Here is a 24,324-nt window from a genome sequence, read left to right on the forward strand (position 1 = left end):
GGTAAAGAGCTGGATTTGGTAGCTCCGCTGCATAAACGAAAATATACCCACTTGTAAAATATATGATGCTGCAAATTCTCCCCTTTGGGGATAGGGGAAAGTAGCCCCAAAGGTTTGCTTTGGCAATCAGTCATATTATTTTCCATTGCATGCTTATAAATTTCTTGATATAAGCAGACCTTAGCTGGCTTCATTTTACAAAGAGGTCTGCAGTAACAAAGCTAAAACTGTCTCTACCTATACGAAGACTCATCAACTATCACATGAATTTCCAAGCCTTTAACATTTTTTGGGATCTCAACTACAGAATAGAGGACCTCAACAACGATTATATGGTTGTTTACAGGTAAGCCTTAGGACTGCAGAGGTTCAAAATAAGGAAAGTTTCATATTCACGCTAGATCGAATCTAAAAGCCCATGACTTAGAATTTAAGAACTTGTTTTGGTTGACTTCCTCGCTTCCCCATAGCCTTTTCAAGACCTGAATGAAAATCATCAAAAGGTGCCACTTCCAACCTGTATATAAAAAAAGAAGCAATTCAACTTGAGATCTCAGCATCAAAGATAATATTACTTGCAGTTTGTGGAAATATAGTGAATGAAGCAATCCCCCCCACTCCCCCCTTTACCTCCCCCCCCAGAAAAAGAACACCCCTTTATAACCTCCTCCCCCGGGTCAGAAAACTTAAACATCCTGAACTAATATACATAATTACTATCTTTAGTCGGCTGGTAAATGATCTGGCCATCCTTTTTGCATCATAAAGTTAACAATTGACTTCCTCACCCATTATCATTCATCCAACAGTCAGCAGGCCACAGAATTACTGAATTCTTAATTTATCATTTTCAATAAAATTCTAGTACCTACAAAATTTCCAGAATTTCTTTCACAAGGACACGATGACATCAAGTGAGAGACAGGGGTCATACTCATATTTCAATTTCCCATCACGACATAGGCCCAAAAGATAATTTATCATGGATCGGCACTCTTCAGCTTTGTCTGAACTCATCCACCTCTGTAGCCAGAATCCTCTCAAGGTGAGCTCCTGAAAATAATATAGAAGCAGTAACAGTTCAGTATTCTTTTCCCTCACAAGCATATACTAACACATAGCTCATTAGGTTTCAATATTAAATTTTTACAGGTCTTAAATGCACATACTTGAAGCCATTATTTGATCCAAACTCCCCAACAAAAATTAAATATTCTCAGTTATCAATCATGCATTTAATGAACCACTCATTGAGGTTTTCCTTTTTGAATGTCTCACAATTTTATTGTCACGTTATGTCCCTCACTTTGCTGATGCTCATTCAGGTACAATTGAAGTAGCTCCACCATAGAGCCACTTTTTCAGAGGAAAGACACTAAAGTGTGATGCTTGAAGCTTGCCTTGAATATATAAGACGAAGTAGATACAGTTATAGGTCTCTTTGACATCCCCCCATATGTAACCATAGTTCCACCCTGCCTGCAAAGAACACACTATGCCTTTAAATCTGCAAAATTGAACTGGATAGAAAATAAAATAAGAATACCATCTTACTTCAGGAATTTGAGGACTAATGAAGCGGCAGTGCCGCCAACACAGTTAAAGCCCAAAGCAGGTTCAGATATATTGCCCTACAACATTAAAGGAAATGATAATATTTGGTTAAATAAGAAAAAACGTCTGAGAGAAGTTAACGGAGTATTTTAGAGCAATGCCAAAACCCATTGAAGATGTGAAGTTTGGAAAAAGGGGATGGGCAGAGAGGAATGGGAAATGACCTATAGAAATCGCACAGTGTAAACAACACTATACAAGTCATTATAAACTTAAAATGGTTGTTGATTTATACCAGGAGACCTCTGACATTCTTCACTTCCAGTTGGCTTTCAGTATACACATCATCAGCACCGAGTTTCTTGAGATTTTCTTTTGCTTCATCTGATCCTGCCCTGAGAAAGCATTAAGTTTGTGATCTTGTGCATATGTCATGCATTGCAATTTGCAATAGATTAATAGGACCTAATATGTTTATCAATAAAAAACGGACCCAGTACAGTACATCATACGTATATTAATGATAAATACTTAACTGAGACCTGATTGTGTGTAAATTCATTACTTGACTTTCACTGGGAAAAGCTCTCAAAAAAATGAACAAATTTCTATATAGACAATTTGTTTGGAAATGGAGAAATTTATATAGAGACAATTTGTTTGGAAATGAACTCATGCTCCCAGTGGAAGGGCAATTCTCAGGCAATCTATGTTAACTTCCAAACATAAGGAAACTTTGGCAGCAATAAAAGGGGCAAATTTAGACTATCAAGATATGATATCATAACGGTAAAATTTTATTGTTGTCGCTATAGAGAGAACTTACAGATAAATAGCAAGACATCTACTTCAAGCAATTTTTAAACTTTAACAAGAATCTGTCCTTTCTTTTCTGAAAAAAGCACTAGTTTTTCTTTGTAGAGAAATGGCATGTTGCTAAAGAAAGCAAGATTTTCACACCAGAGGATAAAAGCAATGTTTTCACACCAGAGAATTAGACTGTGCTCTGAGCAATTATTTTGGGAAATAAGATAACTTTGTACACCAAGACCAAAACATATTTGCAACAGAAGTAACCTCCACCTGTCTCTAATGATATTGACGCTATGAATCCCACGAAGTCGAGCTAGTTGAATAACACATTGCCCCACCATGCTTGTAGCACCATTTTGTACTATAGTGTCCCCTGCTTATGAAAATATTAGCAAGGAATGGAAGCAAGCACTACCCATATTATTCAGTATAGGACAACCTGGTTTTAGTGTCACAAAGTCCTCAAGCATTCTCAAGGCAGTCAAAGGATTAACAGTAACAGTCGCAGCATACTCCATCGGGGTGCTTTTATCAATTTTATGCCAGACAGTTTGTTCTTTTACGACATAGGTCTGCCATGTCCCTGCACAAAAACATTTTTGTGGTGAATACCACATTAAGTGCCTTGATTGGGTCTTAAGTCTACTAAGGCTAATAAGGTATTCTTAGGGTTCACAACTTGATCTTTTGACAAGAGAATTTTACCTGAAGAAGGTGGGGAAGGGATAACCCAATCTCCAGTGGAAAGACCCTTAACTGCAGAGCCAACAGCATGCACTTCTCCAACCCCTTCATATCCCCCAACTGCAGGCATTGGTGGTCGGACAGGATAAACTCCTGCGATACAACAGAATTTGTACAACTATTGTGAAATAATGTTCCTTTATGAGAAAGATTAGTCTTGAAAATGACAAAAAACAATGGCTAAAGCAGGTTTTTCCATTAAGAGGTTGCGTTTCGCAACTTGAAGTTACGTATTTAGTCCTTATCTCGGATTGAGGCATAATTGATGGATTGAATGAATGAAAGAAACAAACACCTTTAGTACAAGGAGGCATCACTTGGAGAAAAGTAAGATGCACAAAGAAAAGCAAAATATTGCCTCTCCCCACTCCTCCCCTAGTCAAAAAGTGGATAAATTTTGAAACAAATAGAATTACCGAAACCTACTTCTGTCCAAATACAGTCCGGGCCTTGGGCAAGTTGAGATCTTAGAAACATCTATTATTCTCTTTTAGCACAATGCACCAAAGTGCATAATATCCAATGTATTGGGTGACATATATTTCAAAGTAATGAGAACAACTTGATTTCTACTACTTCCTCCATTTCAATTTATAGTTTGACTTAGCACGGAGTTTAATAAAAAAAGAAAAACAATTGGTACTTGTGGCCTTAAACATGCCATGAGATTTTTGTGACTACAAAAGCATAGCAACAACAACAACAACAACAACAACAACCCAGTGTAATCCCACAAGTGGGGTTTGGGGGAGGGTAGGATGTACGCAGCCTTACCCCTACCCTGGAAGGGCAGAGAGACTGTTTCCGATAGACCTTCTGCTAAAGAAGATGGAAGAAGCACTGATAACAAGTAATAGCAAGACAATATATTTAGAAAACTAAATCGAAAATAGCAATAGAATATGAAAGAAGTACCGATAGCAAGTAATAACAAGACAATATATTTAGAAAACTAAATCCAAGATAACAATGAGAATATGAAAGAAGTATTGCTAGCAAACTAAGTAAGTACTGATGGTAAGTAATAACAGAACAAGATATGTGATAATAGCAAACTAAGGATAAAAGGGTACTATACTAACACTAATGCTATCGAACTAATGAAGAGAAAGGAAAACGCACGACTACCTACTAACCTTCTACCCTAATCTTCAACCTCCACACCCGTCTATCCAGGGTCATGTCCTCGGTTGGCTCAAGTTGCGCCATGTCCCGCCTGATCACCTCTCCCCAAGACTTCTTTGGCCTACCTCTACCTTCCTCTTACTTCCAAATGCCTTCCTCTCACACCTCCTGACTGGGGCATCTGTGCTTCTCCTTTTAACATGCCCGAACTATCTCAACCTCGTCTCTCGCATCTTTTCCTCCACAAGAGCCATTCCCACCTTGTCCAAAATAACTTCATTCCGAATTCTATCCAACCTAGTATGCCCACACATCCTCATTTCAGCTACTTTCATCTGCTGGACATGGGATTCTTGACTGGCCAGCACTCTGCCCATACAACATAGTCGGTCTAACCACTACCTTGTAGAACTTACTCTTAAGTCTCAACGGCACATTCTTATCGCAAAGACACCGGAAGCGAGCCTCCACTTCATCCACCCTGTTCCGATACGATGTGTGATATCTTTATCAATCTCCCCATCATTCTGAATTATAGACCCCAGATACTTGAAACTTTCTCTCCTGGGAATGATTTGCGTATCAAGCCTCACAAGTCACATCCCCGTCCGCTTCTTGGGTAACACCGTTGAACTTGCACTCCAAGTATTCTGTCATGGTCCTAGTCAACTTGAAACCCTTAAACTCAAGGGTATGTCTCCAAACCTCCAGCCTCTCGTTAACACCACCTCGCGTCTCATCAATCAAGACTATGTCATCTGCAAATAACAAGCACCAAGGCACCTCCCCTTGAATGTGTCGCGTCAATGCGTCCATTGCCAAGGAAAACAAAAACGGACTAAGTGTTGATCCCTGATGCAACCCCATCTCAACCGGAAAGTATTCAGAGTCTTCTCCTGCTGTCCTAACCCGTGTCTTAGCTCTATCATACATGTCCTGGATCACTCTAATATACGTTACAGACACTCCTTTAGCCTCCAAATATCTCCATAAAATCTCTCTCGGGGACTTTGTCATAGGCTTTCTCTAGGTCAATGAACACCATAAACAAGTCCTTCTTCATCGTCCTATATTGCTCTACCAATCTCCTCACAATGTAAATGGCTTCAGTAGTCGACCGTTACGGCATGAAACCAAACTGGTTCTCGAAAATGGACACATTCCTCCTCATCCTCCATTCTATCACCCTCTCCCACACTTTCATCGTATCGCTTAAAAACTTGATGCCCCTATAGTTGTTGCAGTTTTGGATATCCCCATTGTTTTTGTACAGCGGAATCATCGAACTCCACCTCCACTCTTTCAGCATCTTCTTCGTCCTAAAAATGACGTTAAACAACCTAGAGAGCCATTCCAATCCCGCCTTACCCACGCTCTTCAAAAATTTCACAGGGTTTTTTTCTGGCGTGGTCGCTCTACCCCTACCCATCCTGCGCATAGCCCCTACAACCTCCCTCACTCGTATGCGTCTATAGTACCCAAAATCTCGATGTTACTCTGAGTACTCCAACTCACCCAGCACAATGCTCCTATCTCCCTCTTCATTCAAGAGTTTATGGAAGACTGCCATCTCTGCCTAATTTGTGCCCCCTCCAACAAAACTCTACCCTGCTCGTCTTTTATGCACCTCACTTGGTCCGGATAACGAGCCTTCCTCTCTCTCACTTTCGCCGGCCTGTATAACATCTTTTCCCCGCCTTTATCCCCAATTTATTTATATAAACGACCAAATGCCGCGGTCTTAGCCACACTAATCGCTAACTTTCTAAATAGAGGCGGATGTAGCATACTGGTATGGGGTGCATCTAAACCCAGTACTTTCGCTGTGGAGCACAGATTTATGTATAAAAGTTCATTAAAGTTGCAACAAATAGTAAATATGAACTTATATTAAAAATACAATAGGTTCAATGCTAAGAATCTTAAAATTGAACATTTTGGATCCACCTTTGTAGAAAGGTCATTCTCATACTAATAAGAAAATAATGACACATAAATTAGAATGGAGGAAGTATAGGACAATACATTGGGATACTTGTACCCAACCAACGGACAACAGTAAATATAACTTCGTATTTGGGGTCAAACTCCAACTGGACACAAACACAAGTAGAACAGTACTCGAACACTTGTTAAGACCATCATTAGGAATATAGTTTGAAGAAGAAAATGGACATGTTTCCAAAACTGAAATATTCTACAATTGAAAAATAAAAAAATTGTGAATAGAGAGCTAAAACTTCAAAAAATCGAACCTTCAATTCTATTAATATCAGAAGGATTGATCGGAGCCGCAAGCATTCTAACACACACATCATTCTCTTTAATTTCCACCGGTGGAAGCTCCGTTACTCTGCAACACACACACACACACACACACAAACATATAAGCTTACAAATAGTAGTAGTAAATTGAAGAGAACTTAGTTAATTACCGAGTGACAATATCAGGAGAGCCGTGTTGATCGTAGACAACAGCCTTAGAAGGCGGCGATGTGGCGGAGGAATAAGCTCGCACGGCGGAGGTAAGAGTACGAGAACGGAGGAGGAGTTGCGAGTGTGGTGACCATGCTGAAACTCCGTGTACGAGGGCTTTGAGGGATACAATCCTCGTAGTCGCCATTTACGGGACATTACAAAATGAGCTGCTATTTGACTTCGGATGACCTGCTAAACGACGCCGTTATTAGGTCGCCGAACCCACCCGACTATGCTATGACAAATTTTTTTAATAGGACGGCTTAGACTATAAATTTAATTATGGGTGTCTAACGGGCGGGCTGGACGGAAAAAAATCAGCCCGTCCGTTTAACTTTGCGGACTGTTAGCGAGCTGAGTTAGTGAGCTGTATTTTTTTGGATTTTTTTTTGTCCGTCCGGGTTCGGGATTAGCGGGTTGTTAGCGGGCCGTGAATTTTTTTTTTTTAAAGTAAATTTTATTTTTTTTATTCAATGTTATTGATACTTAAGTGTTTGCAAATTTTTAAGGCTTACAATTAAACTTTGAAGTTTAAAATTTTAAATTTGAAATTTGAAAGTAAGTGGCTACAAAAAATTATTTAATAAGACCAATAGGCAATATGTAAGGATAAAGCTCCGAAGACTTTCATTTGATATTTTTATTGAATAATATATAATACTTCAAATTAAGTTGCAAATTCTTTTTTGATTTTGTTATTTTTGAACTTGCAAATTAAAAGTTTACAACAATTATAAAAAAAAAATAGTACATCACATGTTTTGCATCATTTTTGTAAGTTCATTCATGTCAACATGAGCTTCTTGGTTTCAGGCATTGGTTGAATCAGAACCATAAACCATTATATCTCCAATTTCTTGGTCCTCCGCTTCATCTACCTCGTCACGCCCTTGATTTCGTCGTTCTGATCTTATCCAATCTCTGAAGCACACTAGAATTTCCAAAGCGTTGCTACCCAATGAATGACGGGTATCTCCTAGTTGCTGCCTTGCTTGGCTAAATGCGCTCTCTGATGCGACTGTTGAAATCGGCACATTTAGCACGTCTCGAGCCATGGCCGAAAGAACAGGAAATTTATTTGAGTTGCTCCTCCACCAACCCAGTGGTAGAAATTCCTTTGTGCGGGGCTCTGCTGACTTTTGCAAGTAGAATTGAAGTTCATCAATATTCCTGCTACTTGTTTGTTGGTGCTCTCCTATTGTAGACCAAATCAAATAATCTTCAACACCATCATTATCATCCAAAGCACTAGTCCTAGATGTTGAAACTGAACTTGAAGGAATATTTGCATCTACAACAGAAGAAGCATCAACAATGTTAGCATAATAATTATATAATGTTTCTAAATGTTTGTGTAGATCAGAAATACAAGTGTCAATATCAGAAGTTTCAGTTGGTCCAATATCCATATAAGAATATAAAGCAGTGATTAATTGGCGACAAGTGGCCATTTTGATAGAAGGGTTTAAAATAGCACCAATTAGGTAAATAGGGGAATTGGGTAAAAATATTTTTTAAACTTATCTAGCATAGATTCAGCAATAGAAGTATATCCTTCTTTCTTCTTCAAATTATGTAGTAAAAGAGAAATTTCAGCAATATGAACTAAACTATTTGCAATAGTAGGATAATAAGCTCTAGAAAATTCAAGTGTAGCCACATAAAATTTTTGTAAAAACTTTACAACATCTTCAATGACATCCCAAGTTCTAGATGTTAATAAACGGCTAGGATCGGTACAATGAGAATTAGCAACTTCAGTTATAGGCATTCTATATTTATAACAACATTTTAAGAATATATAAGTATAATTCCACCTAATAACTATTTCTTCATGCATGAGTCTTGGTTTTAGTCCATAGTGTACACATTTTTCTTTAAATGCATTTAATCTAGCACTTCTATTATTTCCTTGAATTACACCAATAGCTCTTCTAACTAAAGTGATATCATCTCTAAATAATTCAAGGCCACTCTTCACAATCAAATTATAAATATGGCATGCACATCTAACATGAAATATTTCAGGAAGTGATGAGTGTAGATGCAATTTTAATATTGTAATAGCAGCATTGTTGTTAGAAGCATTATCAAATGACACACACAACTTTTTCTGCAAGATTATAAAATATAGCAATTTCATGGATAGTATTACTTATAAATGCACCAGTATGACTTTGATCTTCATCATATTTAAAAGCAATAATACGTATTTGCATACAAAAATTACCATCTATCTAATGGCATGTAACAGTCAAATAATCATTACCATTTACAGCACGACCAATATCAGAAGTAAGAGAAATATTTGATAAAACTTGAAATAATAAGTAATTGAGAATTTAAGAACAATAATCAATAATATCAAGAAAGAATTAGAGTAGTAAGAGAATGAATTGTGAGGAAAAATGAAGAAGAAGGGGGGCTATTTATAGTTTTTAAAAGGTTAAAATTATAATTTATCAAATACTAGGAGTGTGGGAGCTATTTTCTTAAGGGGTAGGCCGAAATGGCCATTTCTGCAAAAAAGGGCCGTTGGCCAACGGTCATATTTGAATTTGACCGTTGGCAATGGTTAAAAAAAATAAAATAAAAAATAATAATAATAATAATAAAAAAACGTAAAAAATCGGACTGAACCGGGCTGTAGCCCGTTAACAACCCGTTAACGGGTTAACGGGCTTAGCGGGTTCCGGTGTACCGGTATCAAAAAATTATTCGTTTGAAACCCGCTCCCCGCCCAACCCGTCCCAGCCCGCCCCCCACGCTATAGTACCGGACTGACCCGGGTTGTAAACGGGTCAGTCCGACCCGATTAACAGGTATAAATTTTATTTATTCCTATGAAAATAAAGATAATATAATATCTTCCTGTAATTTAAAAGGAAATAGTATTAGTTGAGAGAGGGATACCACACTCTTTAATTTTCTAGAACACTTGATTTTTTAATCTTAATTACATAAATTACCCTCTTGCTCACTTTGTAGTGCGTTGTGTTCAACGACCCCAAAATGGTGAAATCCCAAACTTCGTTAAACGGGATTGTCACGATCCAATTTTCACTATAGACCGTGATGGCGTCTAATATCGTCGTTAGACAAGTCAACGATGAATTATCCTTTTAATTTCTCATTTTAATATTTTTAAACTCTTTGATTTTTATTTAATGCGGAAACAAATAGTAAGTGAGCATGGTAATGTAAAGCATAAACTAAACCGGAAAGTAAGATAGTGAATTAGATAATCAAAACCCATGAGTGTTTACTAAAATCCCCAAAATCCGATGTCACAAGCGCACGAGCATCTAATAGAATATACAAAAACCCTCTAAGAACTACTATCTAAAACAAAGTAGACACAAATGATAAAAACATAACAAGAGAAGGCTTCGAGTGCTGCAGAACGGAGCATGGGAAAGCAGCTCACCACTAAGCCTCCGGGTAGTGCGGATCCGCGCCCGATCGAACTCCAGGTGCACCTCCCTCAGAACCTACACAATATGTGTAGAAATGTAGCGTAAATACATAAACATGTACCCAATAAGTATCTAGTCTAACCTTGAAGAAGTAGTGACGAGGGTCGACTTCGACACTTGCTAGTGGGCAATATACATAATACACAAGATTATTTAATACGCATGGAATATAACATCAATGATGGAATAAGAGGCAATAATTTAGTGACAATTTATCAAAATAACAAGTGGAAGTCTCCCAAGTATCACAATTAAATATGTATTTATAAATCCTCAAGTCATGAAAGACATATCAAGTGTAATCGGACTTCGAGTGACAACACACACGAGTTATGCCGAGGTCGTACGACCCGATCCATAATAATCGTGTACATATATTGTCGAGGTCGTACTGCTCGTCTCATTCTCACCCAATATATATATATATATATATATATATATATATATATATATATATATATATATATATATATATATATATATATATATATATATATATATATATATATTGCCGAGGCGTTCGACCTGATTCACAAGAATAGGGAAACTCTTCGGATTTCAAATTTCATATTTATAACTCTGCGGTAAGACCATGAAGAATAATTTCTATCAATAATTATACATTTCGCCAACTCTTTAAGTAATGAAGCTCGATTTAACATAATCTTTAACCAAGTTTTACTTATTAATACAAGCAATTAAACTAGCAAGTTGAGTCCAAATAGTGCAAGTAATAGCATAATAAAGGCTTATGTCTACCCGGACATAACATGAATTTTAGCTACGCACAGACTCTCGTCACTTCGTGCGTACGTAGCACCCACAATTAGTATCAAATAATAATTTAAACACCTATGAGGTTAATTCTCTCTTATAAGGTTAGACAAGAGACCTACATGGTTTCTAAGTCCATTTTCCGGTCCACAAATCATTGTAAAAGCCTCAAGTCGGTGCCGAACAATCCGAAACTAGCCAGAAGTTGTACAAACTAATCAATAATTGCTCAAAAGTTCATAATTTAATTATTAAAGTGATTACCCAACCCAATTTGAAAGGTTCCTAAAATTCACCCACGACCCACGTGCCCAGATTCCAAAAAATTTCGTAAATAAATATTACCCATAAAATCAAAAACACAAATATATAGTTTTTACCCAATTTCATAATCATTTTCGGCGTCTAATCTCATTTTTATCAAAATCTAGTTTTTTCAACCAAAATCCTATTATTTCCACAATTTACATGTTAATATCTATCAATTAATTTTGTATTGAGCTCACATTATATTGAAATCACTTACCACCAAAAGCTAGGTGAAAATCCCTCTCCGAGAAGCTCTGGAATCGGCCAATAAATATGAGAAATATAGGAAATAAGCCAAATTCCGATTTTTAAAAGATATACTGCCCAGTTACCCCTTCATCGTGATCGCGATAGTTCACTCGCGATCGTGGAGGCAAAGTTGGCATCGCCCAGGATTTTCTCTTCGCGAACGCGTGGGAAGACTCGCGAACGTGAAGGCTTGCCCAACCTGACCTTCGTGAATGCGGTCAAACCTTCGCGAACGCGAAGGGTAACAATGACTTACCCCTCCCAGGCCTCGATCTTCTACGCGAACACGGGCCCTTTCACACGAACGCGAAGGTCACAAGTCCTAGACCTCCGCGAATGCGGACTGGGTGTCACGAACGTGAATAATAATTTTCCAGTACCCCAAATTCCTTCTCCGCAAAGGCGACCCAACCTCCGCAATCTCGAAAAAGGAAACTAGAACCAGCAGTGACAATGTTTTAGACTTAGCTTCGGGTGGTCTGAAACTCACCCGAGCTATTCGGGACCCCGCCCAATTGCACCAACAAGTCCATAAACATAATACAGATCTGCTTGAACCCTCGGAACACGTAAAATAATATCAAAACTAAGAATCACACCCAAAACCAAATTGAATCAAATTATGAACTTCAAGTTTTTCAACTTACTTCGAATGCGCCGAATCATATTTAGACTACTTGGAATGACACCAAATTTTGCGTACAAGTCATAAATCACCATACGGAACTATTTTTAGGCTTGAAATCCCAAACGGACCTCGATAGCACCAAAGTCTACTCCAACCCAAATTTAAAGAACAAGAAAACCTTCGATGAACCAACTTTCAACATTAAGCGCCGAAATGCTCCAGGATCACCCGAAACCCAATCTGAACACACGCCCAAGTCCACAATCATCATACGGACTTACTAGAACCATGAAATTCCGGTTCCGAGGTCGTTTACTCAAAACGTTGATTCAAGTCAAACTTGGCCATAATAAGCCATTATTAAGGAACTAAGTGTTCTGATTTCAACCCGAACCCTTTCAAGCCTCAACCAACTATCCCCACAAGTCATAAAACAGCAAAAACACATACTGGAAGTCTTAGTTAGGGGAAAAGAGGATCTAGAAAGCAAAACGACCGGTCGGGTTGTTATATTCTCCACCTCTTAAACAAACGTTCATCCTCGAACGGGTCTAGAATAATACCTAGAGTGCTGAATAAATACGGATATCTGCTACGCATATCCTCCTCAATCTCCCAAGTCGCTTCCTCGACTGGTTGACCCCTCCACTTAACCTTTACCGCAAAAATCTTCTTGGGCCTCAACTGGCGAACCTGCCTATCAACAATAGCATCTGGCTCCTCCTCATAACCCAAGCTCTCATCTAGATGAACCATGATGTAATCTAATACATGCGACCTATCGACAAGTTTGTTAGCTAAGGACTGAATATCCAAGGCCAATGGTCTTTCCTCTGCTGAAATAAATGTCAAACTACCCATACTCTCGGCCTTACTGCTCAAGGCATCCGCAACCATATTCGCCTTGTCCGGATGGTAAATGATGGTAATATCATAGTCCTTCAGTAACTCAAGCCATATGTGCTGCCACAAATTAAGATCCCTCTGCTTAAACAAATGCAGCAAGCTACGATGATCGGTGTAAACTTCACAAGATACCCCATAAAGATAATGCCTCCATATCTTGAGAGCATGAACTATTGGGGTCAACTCCAAATCATGTAATGTGTAATTATTCTCGTGGGGCTTCAGCTGACGTGAAGCATATGCAATAACTCGCCCCTCCTGAATCAATACACAACCTAGGCCAACGCGTGAAGCGTCGCAGTAAACAATATACATCCCTGAATCGGAAGGCAACACTAAAACCGATGTTGTAGTCAAGGATGTCTTGAGCTTCTGAAAGCTCGCCTCGCAATCATCGTACCATCGGAACAGATCACCCTTCTAGGTCAATCTAGTCAAAAGTGTTGTAGTAGACGAGAAGCTCTCTACAAATCGACGATAATAACCTGCTAACCCCAAGAAACTCCTGATCTCGGTCGTTATGGTAGGACGAGACCAACTCTGGAATGGCTCGATCTTCCTGAGGTCCACCTTAATACCCTCACCTAATACAACATTCCCCAAGAATGCCACAGAATCTTGCCATAACTCGTACTTAGAGAACTTAGCATAGAGTTTCTTTTCCCGCAAGGTCTCAAGTACCACTCTCAAATGCTGCTCGTGATCCTACATACTACCCGAGTAGATCAATATGTCGTCAATGAAGACAATGATGAATGAGTCAACATATGGCATCAACACCCGGATCATCAAATTCATAAATACCATCGGGGCATTGGTCAAGCTGAAAGACATCACTAGAAACTCATAGTGGCCATACCTAGTTCGGAAATCAGTCTTCAGAACATCCAAAGCACAAATCTTCAACTGATGATACCTAGATCTCAAGTTGATCTTAGAGAACACCCTTGAACCCTGCAATTGGTCTAACAAATCATCAATACGTGAAAACGGGTACTTATTCTTAATGGTAACTTTTTTCAACTAGCGGTAATCAATGCACATCCGCATACTCTCATCCTTATTTTTCACAAATAACACCGATGCACCCTAAGGCGACACACTCAGCCTGACGAACCCCTTTGCTAGCAACTTCTCAAGATGCTCCTACAACTCTTTCAGAGCCATGCGGTACGGTGGAATATAGATAGGCTGGGTACCTGGTGCCAAATCAATACTGAAATCGATATCACTATCTAGTGGCATGCCTGGTAAATCAGAAGGTAACACATCGGAGAACTCCCGCCCTAGAGGCAATGAATCAATCATAGGAGTCTATACAAAGTATCCCGAACATAAGATAGATAAGCCAAAAAACCCTTCTCGACCATATGCCGAGCCTTTAGGAAAGAGATAACCCGACTAGATGCACTGATAGATGAACCCCTCCACTTGAATCTAGGCAACTCTGGCATCGCCAAGGTAACAGTCGTGGCATGGCAATCAATGATGGCATGATACAGAGACAACCAGTCCATGCCCATGATGACCTCAAAGTCGATCATGTCGAGCAATAGAAGATCCGCTCTAGTCTCATAACTCCAGAAAGCCATAATACAAGACCGGTAGACCCCATCCACAACAATAGAGTCGCCCACTGGACATATACAGGAGCACCAAAGGACTCACGAGAGACATCCAAATAATGAGAAAATAGAGATCAAACATATGAATATGTAGAACCTGGATCGAATAATACTGAAGCATCCCTACCGCAGGCAGAAATAATACCTGTGATCACGGCATCTGAGGCTACCGCATCTGGTCTGGTTGGAAAAGCATAGAACATAGTTAAAGCTCCACATGCCTGGCCTCCACCTCTAGGGCGACCCCTACCTACCTGCCCTCTGCCTCTGGCGGGCCGGACGGCCAGTGCGGCAGCTGGTGCGATAATCATAGGCTAATGGCCCTGATACACTGCATTGCCCCGAAACTTGGGGAAAGATCTCCTCATGTGACCAAGCTCCCCACACTCATAGCAACCTCTCGGTGTGGAAGATGAGTGACCCTGAGTCTGACCCTTGGGACCTGAATACCCGCTAGAAGGGCCTTGAATAGCCGGTGGACGGTAGGAGTTCACTGGAATGGCACTGAAATAGGGCCCGCACAGGTGCACCTCGAGAAGGCGGCGATGCTGAATAAGTGGGTCTGCCGGACTGACCCCTCACGAACTGACCTCTGCCCCCAGACGAGGCACCGCTGAATCCTACAGAATACTGAGGCCTCTTCTCCGCGGTCGTATACAATCGGCCCTGACTGCAGATACCCTCAATCTACCGAGCTATCTCCACAACCTACTCCTAAGGAGTCTCCATCTCCACCTCTCGGGCCATAGTGACCTGAATACCATAATGCAAGCCCGCAATAAACCTCTACACTCTCTTTGCATCACTGGGGCGTATCACAAGTGCATGGCGGGAAAACTTAAAGAATCTCGCCTCATAATCGGTCACAGATATCTGACCCTACCAGAGTCGTTCGAACTGACCCCGTAGCTCTTTTCTCTGAGACAATGGAATATATCTCTCTAGAAAGATATATGTGAACTTATCCCAAGTCAAGGGACGTGAACCCACTGGCCTGTTAAGAAGATAGGACTGTCACCATCTACGGGACTTTCCCTCCAACCGAAATGTGGTGAAGTCCACCCCGTTTGACTCCAATACTCTCATGCTATGCAACATGTCCCTACAACGGTCAATAAAATCCTGTGGGGTCCTCATGTCGCTTACCGCCAAAGGCAGGAGGATGGAGCCTGGTCTATCTATCCAACAACTTATGCGGCTCGACGATCGCATCTAGTTGTGAGTACCTAATTTTTTACCATGCTTGAATTTTTTCCACTCATCTCACCAATAACTCACTGGGGTAAAAAGGAGGTGTGACACTAGTTTAGGCTCTGGTACAACCGCTGCAACTGGCTGGGCTCCGCCTACAGGTAATGTACCTAGGGTCTGATATACGACAACAACGTGCCCTGGAGTCTGAGTGGTAGGGGTCTATACTCTCCCTCCCGCTTGAGATGTGGCTGGGTCCGCTAGAAATAAACCAGCTTGCGTCATATAATCTATGAACCAGAGCATACGGCCCATGACCTCGTGAAATCCCGGCGCATACATGAAATCTATCTAGGCCGGCTCAACTGCAGGCACCTCACCCTGCTCCTCAATGACAGGATCCTCTACTGGATCCACTGGTGGCACAACATGAGCAACTTTAGGACGCCCTCGTCCTATGGTAGGAGCTGGAGCCCTTCCTCGGTCTCTAGCAACAGGGGGAGCAGCCCCTCCACCACCGGGTACATCTACCGCACGCATTCTCACTATATGTGAGAGAATAAAAGAAAGATACTTAGCATAACATCAACTACATGATAGGAGATGAAGGAAGGGAGGTTTCCTAATACCTTATAGCCTCTAGAAGATAACTACGATTGTCTCCGCACCGATCCGCAAGACTATATTAGGACCGATCATGACTTGTGAAACCTATGTCAACCTAGAGCTCTGATACCAAGCTGTCACGACTCAATTTCAATTATAGGCCGTGATGGCGCCCAACGTCGCCACTAAGTAAGCCAACGGTGAACTACCCTTTTAATTTCTCATTTTAATATTTTTAAAGCCTTTGATTTTTATTTAATGCAGAAACAAATAGTAAGTGAGCTTGGTAATGTAAAGCATAAACTAAACGGGAAAGTAAAATAGTGAATTAAATAAAAAACCCATGAGTGTCTACTAAAATCCCCTAAACCCGGTGCCACAAGTGCACGAGCATCTATTAGAATATACAAAACTCTCTAAGAACTATAGCCTGAAACAAAAAAGACAGAAATGATAAAAACATAACAAGAGAAGGCTTCGGGTGCTGCAAACCGGAGCATGGAAAAACAACTCACCACAAGGCCTCCAGGTAATGCGGATACGTGCCCGATCCATGAATGATCCCCCAATACACACACACACACACACACACACACACACACACACATACATATATATATATATATATATATATATATATATATATATGCGATGAAAAAGTTGTGTGTTTACATAATTAACCTAAAGTTTCATTACATGTTCCACTTATATCTCCAGGATATATGAAGTGTTAATGCCATCTATATTCAAGCAGATGAAGCATGTACCTGTAGATTGAAATAAGTTAGGATACTTGACTCACATAGCATCTTCCGCTTCCCTAGTGGTTTCTTAAACTCTATGGTTTCTCCATAAGTCTTTCACGAACACAATTTCTTTGACCGTAACTTTCTTCCTTGTTTGCCAATAATAGCTACCAGCTCCTCCTTGTATAATAAGTTCCCATTTAACTCTATAATCGGTGCTTCAATCACATGAGAGGACTTTGATCTATATTTTCTTAGCATGAAAACATAAAATACTTGATTTATGTAAGACAATTCGGGAGGAAGTGCCAACCAATACGCCACAACTCACACTTGGTCGAGTATCACGTACGACCTTATAACCTTCGGGCTAAACTTACTTCTTCTTTTTTTTTCCCGAATTACATCACGCTTTTCACAAGGAAGAGTCACAGGGACACTTTGTCCCCCAATTGTGAAAACTAAGTTCTTTCTCCTCGTATCCCCATAAGACTTTTGTCTGCTTTTAGTTGTGATCAATTGTTTTTCCTAATCAACTCGACCTTGTTAATAGCTTCTTGTACTAGGTCATGTCCACATAAGTTAGTCTCACCAGCTTCAAACCATCCGATAGGAGAATAACATCTTTTACCATACAATGCTTCAAAATGTTGCCATCTGAATGCTGGATTGAAAGTTATTATTGTAGAAAAATTCAGCTAAAGATAGATATGCATCTTAGCAACCTCCAAACTCAAGAATGCAATTTCTCAACATATCCTCCAAGATATGTATAGTACATCCAGACTTTGCGTTTATCTGCGATAAAAACTAGTACTAAGATCTACTCGTGTACCCAACGTTTCTTAAAAAGATTTTCAAATCGTAAAGTGAATTGTGATCCTCTATCAGATATGATGGACAATAAAGCTTTATTGAGTTTTATATTCATGTATATATGTACATATTTCACCTCATCATAAGAAGTTTTGACTAGTAAGAAACGTGCCTACTTTGTAAGACAATTTATAACTTTCCCACATATAATCATACCTCCAATGGTTTGGGTAATCTAGTCATATAATGTATTGTAATTTTATTGTATTTCCAATTCAAAATCTTGAGTTGTTATAGGGGAATGTGAGTCGCAAGTGCTTGTCTTAACATGCTGACATGTCAAATAGTTAGAACAAAGTTAACGAATTTTCTTTCTTTTCCAACCAATCCAATTTTATTCTAGTCATGGTGCATCTTATGGACCTGAGATATACAAAAACGTATCTATAGTTGTGAGCTGCATCACGAATAGCCTGTCTCAACCCATATATGTTTGCTACACCTAATAGATCACCTAGTCGGAGAATATCATCACTATTAACAGTCATATCCTTATTTGTTTTTACCAGCTAGGACCTAATCTCGGTACTTGGACAATCGCTCATCCTCCTATTAACTAGCCTTTATGCACTCTACATCAGGCTTGACCAATAGCCAATAATGTCTTTGATTTTTTTTTCTTTTCACATTGAATCTAATACGTGTACCCTCCAGTCTATGCATATTTTTGTCTTATCTTTACAGGAGCTATATACGCCAAATTATCCTTTTTTTTTTGCATAAATTATAATATTTATCTTTCTCGAATAACACAAAATAGTACAGTTACATCTTCAGTAGTTTCCTCCATTAGCATTGCTACATATTTATATCTCTGTTGATTTTAAATGTACTTCAGGCTTTTGTGCTAGGTATAAATCTCATAGGTTTCTTCGTATAATTAGTGTATCGAAATCTTAAAAGATATACAACTATGACCATCTCCAAATCATGAGTGGCATAATACGACTTGAGCTTCTTCAATTTCCTTAAAGCATAGACTATCACGCGGCCATTTTGCATGAAAAAATATCCTAATCCCACCCTCGAAGTATTACATAACATCGTGAATTCTTTATAGCCTATTGGAATAAGGCTAACATCTGTGTGATTGTCAAACATGCTTTGGGCTTCTAGAATCTCGTTGTATATTTCTCTATTTACTGAATTTTAGCGATTTTCTATTTTAACTTGGTGAATGGTGGTGCTATTTTAGAGAAATCCTACACAAATGCCTATAGTAGCATGTCAAGCCAAAAGCAATCTCTGTAGGAGAAATGGGTCTCGGCCATTTATGAACTGCTTCTATCTTCTTAGAATCTACCATATTTTCATTCTTAGATACCATGTGTCCTATGAATACCATCGAGTCTAGCTAATTGAAGAACTTGGTAAAAAGCTGATTTTCCTGCAACGTCTTTAACATATTTTTCAAGTAATTCTCGTGCTCTTCCTGGGTACGAGAATATACCAAAATAATGTAAGTAAAAACTATGAATTTTTTTTTCCAAAAACAACTTTGAACACCATATTCATTATATACATCAATGCAGTTGAAGCATTGGCCAACTTTAAGGACATCACAAGTAAGTCATAATATATATTTTTTTATAAGGAACTCATAATGTTTGTACCGAGTATCAGAGGCAAACATCAAAATATCTTCCTTTTTTATTCTAAGCTGATGATAACCAGACCAAAGATCAATGGCTCCTTGTAACTGATCAAACAAGTTATCTATACAAGACAAGGGATATTTGTTGTGTATTGTTATCTTATTTAATTATCTGTAGTTGGCGCACATACGTAAAGCCTTATCCCTTTTTTTCCAAACAATATTAGTGTATCCCATGATGCAACACTCGGTATGATAAAATCTGTATCCAGTAAGTCTCTCAATTATTCAATTAGCTCTCTCAACTCTGTTGGTGCCATATGATATAGTTTGCGTGTCAGGTGTCAGCTCAATACCGAAATCTATTTTTCATATTGGAGGCAGTCCTAGTAAATCCTAAGGAATAAATTAGAGAATCTCTCATTATGATACATCTTTTTTCTCAAACTAAGTGTTTCTTCTCTTGTGCCCCTTACCGTAGCTATGAGACCCAAACAACCTTTCTTCTATAACCGCTAAGTCTTCAAAATATATAATTTACTCATCTCTAAAACCTATAATCCCCTTTTTGGAAAAAATTAGCTTTTAAAGTCCACCAAACCTAATAGTATTTCCATAATAATCGAGGGTAGCGTGGTAAGAAGATAATTAATCCATATCCATCTGTACGTTAGAGTCAACCATATCAAGTACAACTTGGTTAGCTAGGGTTTCCTTCTCTTAACTTGAATCTTAAAAGTTTTAAACACATGTCTAACTACTATACATTTTTCACAGAAGTGGCAACCCGAAAAGGATCGCTTAATATCTCAAAACGTTCTTGATTTTTAAATCTTCTACTCATATTAAAATCCATACTAAAAGATATTCTAATCTCGATCTTCTTATGCGACTTCTTGCACGCCTATCATGTCCATATTTTCAATCTTTTTGGTAATTGCAACTGCTACAAAATAGATTTAAGTCTTCAATCTTCATATATGCAGTTACTACCTTGTTTAAAGAATTAACCAACCTTTCAACAAGCCTCTAAACTTAAGATGTTACTTGCGTATCCAGCTAAGAAAGTTTGGTGCTATATGTAAGTATACTCATCGTCTAAATCAATTTCTTAAATGATCTATCAGGCAAGTTCACGTCACAAACTGTCAAGAAGGAAGTGATTCATAAACACTTTAGTGAAATTATTCCAAAATTAGTTTTGTTGCTCTTGTTGGCATCCCTAAGAGTACAATAGCATTTCATGTATTCGCCATGTTCTCTAGTCTAAAAGTTGCCAATTCCATAGACCTCTTCATGAAATATCCTATAGCTCATAACGTGGTAAGTATTTTACTAAAACCTTTAAGGATCCTTTGAACTATCAGAAATAATAAACTTAGTAGTTTCAACTTTAGGAACTGTATTAAGAATATTGTATTGTTCCCTATAATCTTCTAGGTGCATGAGGACTTTAGAGCCCCTGTTCTGTTGCTCATTCTTCTTATGTTTATCCATTATACCCATAAAGATCTCAATTTTTTTTCTTTTTTTCATGGAGGTAAGTACCTTTTTGTGATAGCACTCCTTTATCGGTGTAGTGGTAGACTAATATAAATTTCCAAAATAGACTCTATTACGCATCTTATCGGGAAGCACCTCATATGGAACAATAAACCTTTCACTGGTCTTGTATACTACTTATGTAGCATTTCTTTGCTTGGAGATAGTTGCATGTCCATTGGCGAAATTTGACGTCTTTGAAGTTTGAACCTCTAGCCAAATTCTATTATAGGGTAATTGGTCCGAGTCATACACGAATAGGATAAGTAATGACAAATTCAGTTATTTGACTCTAATTGCCACACACGTACGAGAAATAAGAAAGAAAGACAAGACACATCCTATCACGCCCTCGCAAAATCACGATTATGGGAATGGCCGGCTACATAACCATAATTGAGATTCTACTACCGATGTGTGCTCCATTAGCCACAAGAATAACCTAACGCTCTGATACCAACTTTGTCACGACCCAATTTAGGATCATGACAGGCGCTTGGGAGCAGGTGCCCCCAAGTAAGGCTCATCGGTATTTTATAGAAAATCGGACAGAATTTTCCCTGTTTTAGGACTATCCAAAAATAAACTTGTTTTAGAAATCAACAACACAACAAACCTATATCGACCAAACAAGTTATAATCCTCATTCACGAAGTATTTCCAACACAATAATACTAACTTCATCTCCAATTATACGATAGGAAAGTCTAATACGAGTCACCAATTCTATATCAATAAAAGAATACTTATGACACTCGTAAAAATGACTATGGAGCGACTCTAAGAGTTTCAAGAAAGAGACTATAATAAATAAATAACAATCTTTGCCCACGCGAATAAATGCGGGGCTCACCAGAAACTGTCAGCTCGTGTAATCTAATTAACGGAATCCTACCTTGCGTCTAGTGCTGTCTCTGTAAAAATAATAGCGGGGAGTGAGTCTCTAGCTCAGTGAGTAATAATACTTAACCATACCCGTTTTTAATAGAGGACAAGTCAGAAAATATGCTTGTATAATAATCACAAAATAAAATGCCCCTTTTTTAAAACGGTAATAATAATCAATCTCATCATGTGTTTCCTGTAACAAAACCAATTTAACAATTCAGTAATAAACTCGGTAAATACTGTGTCATAGCAAATCTTTATATTTGGGAGGTTTCCAGAAAAGGATCATGTAATCTGTATCATTGTGTGGACCCCTTCGTAAAAGGAGTCAAATATAACTATAGGTTCCTACTCGAGGGAAAATTGTAATTGTATGCTAGTTCTACCTTCCCACTAGCGAGTGCTATAACTGTACTCAGTAATCGGTAAATACAAGGTGCACCAGGTCTAACTAACCCGCCGTTAGCTACAGGATCCTTCCATTTATACTATTTCTTGTAAACAGTAAATACTCATACAAAAGCATTTTCAAAATAATGAAGGGCACATCATTTCTTATCAAATATTATAATTTTATTTCGGTAACAGTAATCATGTCTCGAATAACAGTAAAACATGTCTAGTAGCAGTGAGAACATTTTAAATAACTGTTACATTTCAAGTAACGGTAAAACATATCTAGTAATGATGAAAACATTTTGGTTGACCGGTAAACATCTCAAGCAAACTGTTCGGTACCATATCAAGTAAAGGATTTGTCCCACATTCAAATTTCAAAGCATCGGTAACACATTTATTTTCAAAATCATATATAAACCATGTAGGTTATGAAAACACAAATTGTGGTAAGATTACTACTCACAGTACTTGTGTCGAAATACTAAACTCGTCACTTCGAGCAATCTGTATGGCTTTCTTCGATCAATCTATAATCACATCATATAGGTTTGGTGTTAATTTTCATATTTAGGCTAATTCATAATTAATTTAGAATACCCAACCCTCGGGGCTATATATTTGACTCTCAATTCGTCAAATCATTATTCTTATTTTGCCCAAGCTACGAGTAATTCAACTAGTTCATAATTTATCACAAATTTGTTTTTTTCTAATCTCAAACTTTTTTTTTTCCAACTTCTTTTCTAAGTATATTGAGAACTTGCAGGGAATAAAAATTAATAGTTTACATCATATATCCTCTTGATGGTTTTACAGAAGCACAACAATTTAAGTAAGCATTTCAATTACGTACTTAAATATTTGAAAATATAAATCTGATACGGGTAGCCTTGTTTGCTACTTACCCTATTTCAGAATAAAGATTCTAATTATTCATGGGTATTCTCATATCTAAATAAGTTGTATCAAACTATTTTTGAGTTGCCAGTATTATTGTTTAACTCAACCCATGAAATTTTTATCTACTCATGCTACAATTAACTCAAACCAGTTCATTATCTTCTAATTAGTGGGCATTCGTATTGTCTATTCACTGTACCCTTCAATCTCATTAACCTTGTGAATAAAAAGGAACTTGACTAATAAATCTTTTTGCCTGTAATACTTCTGGCTGGTATTAAACTTTCAGTACCCAATATAATCTCATAAACACATGATCAAAATTAAACGAAATCGCCAGAAACTCAAGTAGAATCAAAGGAAGGAGGAAATTTGACCTTTAAGTCGAGTAATGCTTTCACGGGTAGCAATTATGAAGTGAAATTTTCCTTTTTCAGTTTCTTTGCCTAGGAAACCTTATTGAGCGAACTCTATTCTTTTCTTTCTTTTGACACTTTGATTGATGGCTGCTTCTGTTTGTTTTCTTTTTCTTGAAGCTTTTGGCTTCATTCCCTTCCCCTAAACCCTTTTAAATTTTGCAAGATTGTTCTGGTGGGCTTCGGCCCTTTTTGTTCCATTTTGTTTTATTGGTTTTTTTTCGGGCCAATTACTTAACTACCCTTATGTTAAATGTGAGGTATTACATCTTCTATCGTTCATGAATTCAAGAAGTACGTTATTTACTTCTATGCCAAACAATATTTATGGGTTGTGTGTATTTCTACTACAATATTGCCTCTGTCTGTCTCTAATTAAAAAACATGCCACTTTTTATCAAACTTTGCCTTTCCAAGAAAAATAAAAATAACTTTAAAGTTGCTCAAAATTACCCAATTTGTAAATATAATTTAACAAAGTTATA

At 38.2% G+C, this 24,324-nt stretch overlaps 1 protein-coding gene and 1 long non-coding RNA gene across 2 annotated transcripts; both read right to left on the reverse strand.

Moving 5' to 3' along the window:
• Window positions 1-138: 138 nt before the first annotated feature.
• LOC107764114 (enoyl-[acyl-carrier-protein] reductase, mitochondrial) lies at window positions 139-6,884 on the reverse strand. The gene is made up of 10 exons (XM_075222066.1): window positions 6,672-6,884; window positions 6,492-6,589; window positions 3,073-3,204; window positions 2,807-2,950; window positions 2,638-2,740; window positions 1,850-1,949; window positions 1,555-1,631; window positions 1,401-1,479; window positions 935-1,053; window positions 139-517 (listed from the first exon to the last, which is right to left on the reverse strand). Exons 1-10 carry the CDS (start codon window positions 6,857-6,859, stop codon window positions 424-426), a joined length of 1,134 nt encoding a protein of 377 aa, XP_075078167.1. The 5' UTR covers window positions 6,860-6,884; the 3' UTR covers window positions 139-423.
• A 3,076-nt stretch (window positions 6,885-9,960) lies between these two features.
• LOC142164391 (uncharacterized) lies at window positions 9,961-23,993 on the reverse strand. Its single transcript, XR_012695167.1, has 3 exons — window positions 23,801-23,993; window positions 22,987-23,050; window positions 9,961-10,205 (listed from the first exon to the last, which is right to left on the reverse strand). It is a non-coding gene; the product is annotated as an uncharacterized LOC142164391 (long non-coding RNA).
• Window positions 23,994-24,324: the final 331 nt, after the last annotated feature.

Source organism: Nicotiana tabacum, chromosome 9, assembly GCF_000715075.1.
Source record: "Nicotiana tabacum cultivar K326 chromosome 9, ASM71507v2, whole genome shotgun sequence".
In the NCBI taxonomy this organism is placed as follows: domain Eukaryota; kingdom Viridiplantae; phylum Streptophyta; class Magnoliopsida; order Solanales; family Solanaceae; genus Nicotiana; species Nicotiana tabacum.

Bases quoted from the DNA above. Each gene is read 5' to 3' on its own strand.
- LOC107764114 (XM_075222066.1), bottom strand. From the start codon at position 6,859: ATGGCGACTACGAGGATTGTATCCCTCAAAGCCCTCGTACACGGAGTT. The intron at 3,205-6,491 runs GTTCGATTTTTT...GTTGTATCGCAG, and splicing joins TGATATTAATAGAATTGAAG to GAGTTTATCCTGTCCGACCA. The intron at 2,951-3,072 runs GTAAAATTCTCT...GTTTTTGTGCAG, and splicing joins CCCTTCCCCACCTTCTTCAG to GGACATGGCAGACCTATGTC.